Consider the following 9,451-nt stretch of genomic DNA (forward strand, 5'->3'; position numbering starts at 1 on the left):
CCATTTGTCTTGTCTTGTTTCCATACACACATGGTCTTCATCTCCCAAATCAATCTACTTGTATTTAACCCTCTGTTTCCCATCATGTTTTGTGTGTAATTGTTTCATGTTATGTGGTGTTAGTTTACGCGCTTTACTTTTCTGTTCCGTTTTTTGAGCGCGTTTGATTTATGTCGTGCTCTCGTTTTTGGAACTTTAATAAAAGTGTGCCTATTCATTATACTCTGCTCTCCTGCACCTGACTTCCCCTCCAATACACCATTGACACATTTTCCAAAACAACATTTGCCAAACAAATCTTTGGTATTTTTCCTATTTTGTTGCCATACAACCTGGAAATAAAATGTATTTTTGGGGGTTTTGTATCATTTGATTTAAACAACATGCCTACCAGTTTGAAGATGCAAAATATTTTTATTTGTGAAACAAACAGGAAATAAGACAACAACAAAAAACACTTGAGCGTGCATAACTATTTCCCCCCTCCAGCAGTACAGCAATCTTTATGTCATCCCACAGATTCTCAATTGGATTGAGGTCTGGGCTTTGACTAGGCCATACCAAGACATGTAAATGTTTCCCCTTAAATCACGCGAGTGTTGCTTTAGCAGTATGCTTAGGGTCATTCTCCTGCTGAAAGGTGAACCTCCGTCCCAGTCTCAAATCTCTGGAAGACTGAAACAGGTTTCCCTCAAGAATTGCCCTGTATTGAGCACCATCCATCATTCCTTCAATTCTGACCAGTTTCCCAGTCCCTGCTGATGAAAAACATCTCCACAGCATGATGCTGCTACCACCATGCTTCACTGTGGGGATGGTACTCTCGGGGTGATGAGAGGTGTTGGGTTTGCGGCAGACATAGCATTTTCCTTGATGGCCATATAGCTCAATTTTAGTCTCATCTGACCAGAGTACCTTCTTCTATGTGGTTGGGGAGTCTCCCACATGCCTTTTGGGGAACACCAAATGCGTTTGCTTATTTCTATCTTCAAGCAATGGCTTTTTTCTGTAAAGCTCAGCTCTGTAGAGTGTACGACTTAAAGTGTTCCTATGGACTGATACTCCAATCTCCGCCATGAGTTTTGGTGGGCAGCCCTCTCTTGGCAGGTTTGTTGTGGTGCCATATTCTTTCCTTTTTTAAATAGTGGATTTAATGGTGCTCCTTGGGATGTTCAAAGTTTCCGATATTCTTTTATAACCCACCCTGATCTGTACTTCTCCACAACATTGTCCCTGACCTGTTTGGAGAGCTCCTTGGTCTTCATGGTGCCGCTTGGTGGTGCCCCTTGCTTATTGGTGTTGCAGACTCTGGGGCCTTTCAGAACAGAACAGGTGTATATATATATATATATATATTGAGATCATGTGACAGATCATGTGACACTTAAATGAAGTCCACCTGTGTGCAATCTAACTAATTATGTGACTTATGAAGGTAATTGGTTGCACAATATCTTATTTAGGGGCTTCATAGCAAAGTGGGTGAATACATATGTACGCACCACTTTTCATTTCTTAAATGTTGTTTACATTTTTATTTCACTTCCCTAATTTGTGCATGTCCATTACATGAAATTTAAATTTAAATTACATCAATTTAATTCCAGGTTGTAATGCAACAAAATAGGATAAATGCCAAGGGGGATGAATACTTTTGCACGGCACTGCATGTTCTTTTGAAATACTTTATTTTAGTATGATAATGTTTTTTAAAGACCTGCCTGAATGAAATAATGAATTTCTCTGTGATGGTCTATACTAAACTGGATTTATTAGACTGCAAAAAAAATATTATCTAAGGAGTACGTGGCTTGACAGTGGGACAATTGAAATGGGGTAAATGGAGTACACATCTTGTCTCTTGTTCCAAAGTAATGTGAAGTATCACATCATAAAACATAAATTCTTCTGCTGATAAAAAAAGAGCATCAAGTGCAGTATCTCAACAGGCATTTTTATTTAATGAATGAAAAAAGCACAAAGAGAAAAGACTGAATCATCATATTTTTTTTTGACTGCACAATGACAGTACAGGCTCATTCACACATAGAGGTTCACAGAGATTTGCCAAATTCCATTTCAGTCCCTATTCAAGTAGCCATAACATAGACCTCGCCGCTCCTACCCTGCCTTTTTCCCATCAATATTGGTTCTGCCTTTGTGTTACTATGACTATGACAGGGAATGTCTCCCTGGCTCAACACAAGAGCAGGCTGGCAACCATTGCTGTGGTGCCTACATAACAGGGAGGGTAGGGTCTAAAGGCCCAGCCACCACGATGGTGTCGATTGGCGCTATGAGAGCAGGATCGACGACAACGATGTCAGTGGCAACGGTGGCAGGGATGTCGACGGCAGCGGGTATAACAACATCGATAGGTACATCCACGGCTGGGTCGACAGGGGCTGCATCAGCTGGGTCTACTGGGGCGGCGGTATCCACAACTGCAGGTTCCTCAGCTGCGTGGTCCACTGCTGGCTCAGCCTCGGCTTCAGTGGCAGCCTCGTCCTCTCCAACCTCGTCAGAGTTCAGAGGGACGGCAGGGGCAGCAGGGGCAGCCAGGCCAGGATAGGGATAATATCTGCCATAGCCGCCATAGCGGGGCTGAAAGAGGGATAATGAGCATGAGAAGGGGTTGAACACACGCTCACATCACAATGAACACATTTGTAAGCATTATATTACAGTAATTCTTATCTCTTCTCTTAGAGAGATGGAGAGGAACCCACTGATGCTTTTTAACAAGTTAGCAGATTAATTCAAACTGATTTAAAGGACCATGAGCTCACCACTGGGGCCTCTTCATCTGAGTTCATTGGTGATGGTGGGTAGAAGAATTTGGGGTCTTGAGCTGGGGCAGCAGGGGCTGCAGCAGGTGCATTCAACTGTTCACACCACAAATGGTTCAGTCCATAAGAGTTTTCAGACAACATTATGGTGTCACTATCAGCTCTAAAACAGGGTATTGAGTCTTGAGTCTCGCAAGGAGTGATAGAAGTGTTAGAAAAGCTAGGGATGTTTATGATAAGAATCTTTCTACAGCATGCATCTACAGTTTTTTAAAGAGTTTCTAAAAGCAACATTTACCATTGGGGGCTGAGCTGGTGCAGCCTTCGGAGGAAAGAAAATAATTAAATTGATTAGATGATCACTGATATGGTTGATATACAGAGCTAATTATTCCATTATCTTCCTTTTATTCCATTGAAAGTTGTTATATGTCTAACATGTTGTGCAAGTTAAATCCGAAGCAAAATGGCTGCCCTCTAACCAGTTGTCCGAGGGAACCATACATTCTGTAGAGCTCCATCCATCTCAGGGCCTCGTTGGCATGTGCTGCAACCTGCTGGGAAATACCAGATGTGGAACCAAACATGTCATTAAGGTAGTAGTTAAGGTAATTGAAACCCCTTTTCCATGTCCATGACATGACGTGACATGATGATTGCATGATGTTGTTAAGAGATGTCGAAACTGAAATCCACCTACCTCATCGCTTCCACTATCAGGAGTCTGCAAGGCACAACACAGCATTTTGATAATCATCATCCAGTCAACACACAGACTTATATCAACATCAAGAGAACACCAGCGTACAATTGAAGCTCAAGCATAAAACGATTAAATTAGAATGTAAACAACATGGTCTGGGTTTGGAGACTTACTGGAGCAGCCAGGGAGAAGCCCAGCAGGCACATCAATAGCACCACAGATATCATCTTGATCCTTAAACAGAGAAAGAGGATATACGGTCAGGTCCAAAATGATTGGCACCCTTGATAAAAATGAGCAGAAAATACTGTATAAAATGAATACAAATATCGTATGCTCCAAAACCAAAAAAATGGGAAATTATATTCTTTCATACTAATACAATTGCTCAGAGTAGTATTGTTTTATTGTTTTCTCGCAAAAAAGTAGCCCCATAATTAAGTGGTAATGCCCTCGAAGCCGGTGCAACAAAGTTGAGGGGAAATTAATGATCAGGAAAGATTCTGTATGGAGAAATTGTAAAAAGATCCCTACCAATGTGTTCTCCAATCTCAAAAAAACATTTTAGAAAAATGCGCCCTCATCCTCACAAGGTGAGGCATTGAAAGGTATTGAAACAAGGGTGCATTTTATTTTGAGAAAAATATTACTTGCAGAACAACATTCATTTTCAGCAGCAGTTTCTTAAATATATGCTTAAAAGTATTCAATAATGTAATGTAAGTAGTCTGTGATATAATAATACAGCAAAACAAAAGCTTTCTCCCAAACTGTAAACGGTATACTTTTCTGTATACTGTGAAATGGAAATCTAGAATCTCACCTTTGTCTTAGTATCAGGAGCAAGTGAAGCAGTGGTCTTGATGTGGGAAAGAATGAACTACATAATTTCTCACTCAAAGTCAATTTATACTCTGGAACCACCTGCGACAACCAATCAGGTCTTTCCACCCCGAAACAAATGTGCATGCCACTGTTGTTTGATGAAATCTCCTTTCTCTTCAAAACTCAAGTAAGACGTGGAGTCTTAATGCCCCTATTATCTTTAATTACACACCGTGCAATTATGCTTACCACACCACACCCCCCCCCCCCTCCTCCCAAGTAAACCCCAAACTTGAAAAGATTCTCAAACTAAAGTAGAGGGCATCAATCGAGTGTATCTCTCATGGTTACATTAATAAAATATCTCTTTTGGGACTTAAAAGTTCTCACAGCCTGTTAGCAATAGGGCAATTATCTCCATAAAGGCAGAAGGGGTAGTGCCAAGTCAATCAAACTCAGAACAAAGGCCTTGATAGATATTGGAGCTCAAAAGTGTACATTCCTTTAACATTTTTAATGAACAGTCTGTCAACACACTGACTCGAACACACTGATGGTGCAGAGAGATATTAAACATCAATCCTTCTCTTTTGTCGTTGTTGTGAACACAGTGATATTTTTAACAGGTTTTTCCCTCTTCATTGCTTAGGGCATGTCTGATTCATATCACAGATGCACAAGGGTATTTTGAATGTTGGATGTAAAGGTTAGGTTAGCCGTGATGGTGGTGTGGACCAAATCAGATAAGAGGAGTTACATCAATGTGTGATAATCAGGTACAGTATTCTAAACATTCCACAATCCATAACATACACACATGCCACTTAAGAATATGCTGAGCTGTGAGACTTCATGGAGATATGATAAGAATCTTGGCAACTTGTTGCTTTCTGCTTTGTCTAGAGCTGAAAAAGACTATTGTGCTGAAGGAAGAGGGAGGTTGTGAAAGTGGGTGCCTTGTAGTCAAATTAAGAGGACTGCCACAGCATGTCTATGACTTTGTACCTTACTAAACATAACAGTTCTCTTCCACTTCACTGTATTTTCACACCTGGTCACAATACTCTATTTGTAGTAGGTTTTATTGGTTTCTTGCAGTCATAGACTGAATTGTACACCAATTTACAATCATATCATTAATCATAAATAATTATCAAATAGTAAAATCCTAAAATAGCAAAACACTTATAATATAATACAGCGTTAAAATACGCAATATATGTAACAAATACTACAAAGACAAGGTTTGGGGTGGCAGCATTAGAAAATACATTGTTGAAGTTCTTACGTAGACATTTCTAAGGCCCCTGGGCTATAGAGTATGGGGTGTGCATTGATCAGTTTTGTGAAGCACCAGTAAGCCAGTGACTCAGCCCCCGTAATAAGGTTAGAGGCAGAGAATCCCGGTGGAGAGAGGGGAACCAGCCAGGCAGAGAGAGCAAGGGTGGTTCGTCGCTCCAGTGCCTTTCCATTCACCTTCACACCCCTGGGCCAGACTACACTCAATCATAGGAACGACTGAAGAGATTATTCTTCAATAAAGATTTAAAGGTCAAGACCGAGTCTGCGTCTCTCACATGGACAGGCAGACCATTCCATAAAAATTATAGGCAGACCATTCCATAAAAATTGAGCTCTATAGGAGAAAGCCCTTCCTCCAGCTGTTTGCTTGAAATTCTAGAGACAATAAGGAAGCCTGCATCTTGGGACCGTAATTGTGTGTATGGCAGGACCAAATCGGAGAGATAGGTAGGAGCAAGCCCATGTAATGCTTTGTAGGTTAGCAGAAAAACCTTGCAATCAGCCCTAGCCTTAACAGGGGGACACCATTGATGAAGAAGGATGGTGCAGGGAGTGGGGTTTTAGAGGTGACATGCATCACTACACATTTCTTCTCCTTGAGGAGCATGTCATTGGAAGCGGTCCAGGTAATGTGCTCATCCAGTGCATTTGCATTGATGCTGGTTTCCTGGTTTCAAGAAGATTCATGTCATCAAGATATTTCCACACATTGGCACCATTATTGATGAGGGCAAGGAAAACGATTGGGCAAGGGATGATCCCATGTGCTACCCCACATGTGAGGGACTCTCATTCAGATAGGGCAGCACGATTGCACACCTGTTGTCTCCTATCAGATAAAGTCACAAATCCATGGGGCTATTTCAGGCCTCACCCCCATTGACAGGATCTTTTTTGATGACAATAGTGTGGTTAACCCTGTCAAATCAAATCAAATCAAAGTTTATTTGTCACGTGCGCCAAAAAAGGTATTAGGGGAACAATAGGTAGGTAAAGAAATAAAACAACAGTAAAAAGACAGGCTATATACAGTAGCGAGGCTCTAACAGTAGCTAGGCTACATACTGGTTAGGCAGGCTGATTGATGTAGTATGTACAGTACATGTGGATATGTTTAAACTATGTGACTATGCATATATGATGAACAGAGAGTAGCAGTAACGTAAAAGAGGGGATTGGCAGGTGGTGGGTGAGATACAATGCAGATAGCCCGGTTAGCCAATGTGCGGGAGCACTGGTTGGTTGGCCCAATTGAGTTAGGATGTACATGAATGTATAGTTAAAGTGACTATGCATATATGATGAACATAGAGTAGCAGCAGTGTAAAAAAGAGTGGTTGGGAGGAGGGCACACAATGCAAGTAGGCATTTGATTAAATGCTTTGCTGTCAAATGCTTTGCTGAAATCTGTGGTTATCAATAAGCAGGGGATGGGTGGTTGACTTTTTTCTCAATTTCTGCCTGACTGACATGCCCAAAGTATAATGTCTGTTGCTCAGGCCCTGAAGCCAGAATATGCATATAATTGATACCATTGGAGCGAAAACACTTTGAAGTTCGTAGAAATGTTAAAATAGTGTAGGAGCCTATAACACAATAGATATGGTAGGAGAAAATCCAAAGAAAAACCAACCAGAATGTTTTTATTTTGAGAGCCCATGCTCTTACAATGGAAAGTATAGGGAAATAATGAAATCTGGCTCCCAGTATGCAATTCCTATGGATTCCACAGGGTGTCTGCACTCTATGTTCAAGGTTCAAGGCTTGTTTCTTCCAAAACGAATGAGAAAGAACAGTTTTAGTACAAGGACACAGTCTTGGAAATTCGTGTTTGGGCGTGCGATTAAGACAAGATGCACCTGCTAATATCAGTTTCCTATTGAACATACTTCTTTCCGTATGAAATATTATAGTTTGGTGACATTTTAGGGTGTCTGAGGAGTCAATCAAAACATATTTTGATTTATTTTAACAAAGTTTAGCGGTAAATTCTTGGATTCCTTTCTATGCATGTTGAACGAGTGGATTACTCAACTCGATGGCGCCAACTAAACAGACTTTTTGGGATATAAAGAAGGGTTTTATCTAACAAAATGACACCACATGTTATAGCTGGGACCCTTTGGACGACAAATCAGAGGAAGATTTTTTTTTTAAGTAAGTGAATATTTAATCACTATTTGTGAATTTATAAAACCTGTGCCGAAAAACCTGTGGAAAAATATTTTAATGCGGGGTGCCATCCTCAAACAATCGCATGGCATGCTTTCGCTGTAATGGCTACTGTAAATCGGACAGTGCAGTTAGATTAATAAGAATTTAAGCTTTCAACTGATATAAGACACTTGTATCTACCTAAATGTTTAATATCCATAATTTTTATGATTTTTTATTTGAATTGCGCGCCCTCCAGCTTCACCGGAAGTTGTCCCATTAGCAGGACGCATAGCCCTAAGATTAAGATTTCCAAACTGTCTGTGGTCAATGTCGTTGAGTATCAGATGTCATTGAGTATCAATTGGAGAGCAAAGCCTTCATCAATCTTTGCAAACTGGGATGTCAGAGAGATTTGTCTTAGTTGTTTTACATGGGCAGGTCGGGATAGGGGTGAACACTACTTCTTTCCAATGTTTACGAACTAGGCCCTCCTTGAAGAGGAGTTGAGAACGTGACATAGGGGAGTACTGATCTCGCAGGCAAAATGTTAAAACAGTTTCTGGGGGTATTAGGTCTGGGCTGGGTGCTTTGCAGACCTTGATTGCTTGGAGACATTTGTAGATATCCCACCATAATTTGCAAATACATTTATAAAAAATCCTACAATGTGATTTTCTGGATTTTTTTTCTCATTTTGTCTGTCATAGTTGAAGTGTACCTATGATGAAAATTACAGGCCTCTCTCTCTTTTTAAGTTGGAGAACTTGCACAATTGGTGGCTGACAATACTTTTTTGCCCCACTGTAAACACTTTGCAGATAATAAGATGCTATGTATCGCATAAAATTTTTATATAAAAATTGATAGAAGCATATTCTCTGAACGTTATAATTAATCAAAATCAAACCTTTGTTCAAAAATGCAGTTGTATTATTCATTTTGCTGGCTCATCAAAACCTGCTGTTGACACCCGTCTGTTTCTAGAGTGAATAAATATGATATATTCCATACTCCATCAACACATTCAGTTAACATCTTCAGATAACTACTTGCATCTTCCCTAACAGATATGTTGTTCCACAGTTGAGCGAATGACTTAGCTCAACTTGTAAACACATTTTTGAGAAATGTCAGTGTCTTGGTGTTGAGTTTTTTGTTTGGTGCTGTGTAAAATAAAATAATTATACAATTATAATATATTTTCCATCTAAGGGTACAATAAAATTATAATATTTAAGACAGTGCTTGGAGATTGGAATTATTAAACAAATTGGAGTCCTCAACAAGTAAAAAATAAGAGAATTTAAAACTTTTTTGGGATAGGGGGCAGGATTCAGAAGTTTGGATGACTGAGGTGCCCAAAGTAAACTGCCTGTTACTCAGGCCCAGAAGCTAGGATTTGCATATAATTGGTAGAGTTGGATAGAAAACACTAGAGTTTCCAAAACTGTTAACAATAATACTGTGAGTATAACAGAACTGATAGGGCAATTGAAAACCTGAGGAAAATCCATCCAGGAAGTGGGATTTTTTTTATATGGGTACTTTTCAATTGAATGCATATACAGTATGTAATGGGTTAGGACCCAGATTGCAGTTCCTATGGCTTCCACTAGAAGTCAACAGTCTTTAGACATTGCTTCATGCTTGTTTTCTGAAAAATGAGGAAGAATGA

General features: G+C 40.0%; 1 protein-coding gene across 1 annotated transcript; it reads right to left on the reverse strand.

Moving 5' to 3' along the window:
• Nucleotides 1-1,938: 1,938 nt before the first annotated feature.
• Nucleotides 1,939-4,354, reverse strand: LOC139419651 (enamelin). The gene is made up of 7 exons (XM_071169637.1): nt 4,316-4,354; nt 3,666-3,726; nt 3,490-3,513; nt 3,272-3,343; nt 3,088-3,111; nt 2,790-2,885; nt 1,939-2,604 (listed from the first exon to the last, which is right to left on the reverse strand). Exons 2-7 carry the CDS (start codon nt 3,717-3,719, stop codon nt 2,236-2,238), a joined length of 639 nt encoding a protein of 212 aa, XP_071025738.1. The 5' UTR covers nt 3,720-3,726; nt 4,316-4,354; the 3' UTR covers nt 1,939-2,235.
• Nucleotides 4,355-9,451: the final 5,097 nt, after the last annotated feature.

This window comes from Oncorhynchus clarkii, chromosome 10, assembly GCF_045791955.1.
Source record: "Oncorhynchus clarkii lewisi isolate Uvic-CL-2024 chromosome 10, UVic_Ocla_1.0, whole genome shotgun sequence".
In the NCBI taxonomy this organism is placed as follows: Eukaryota; Metazoa; Chordata; class Actinopteri; order Salmoniformes; family Salmonidae; genus Oncorhynchus; species Oncorhynchus clarkii.

Coding starts and splice junctions, on each gene's coding strand:
- LOC139419651 (XM_071169637.1), bottom strand. CDS start 3,719: ATGATATCTGTGGTGCTATTGATGTGCCTGCTGGGCTTCTCCCTGGCT. Junction 3,344..3,489: donor CTGATAGTGGAAGCGATGAG/GTAGGTGGATTT, acceptor ATTTCCCAGCAG/GTTGCAGCACATGCCAACGA. Junction 3,112..3,271: donor ATGGTTCCCTCGGACAACTG/GTTAGAGGGCAG, acceptor TTTCCTCCGAAG/GCTGCACCAGCTCAGCCCCC.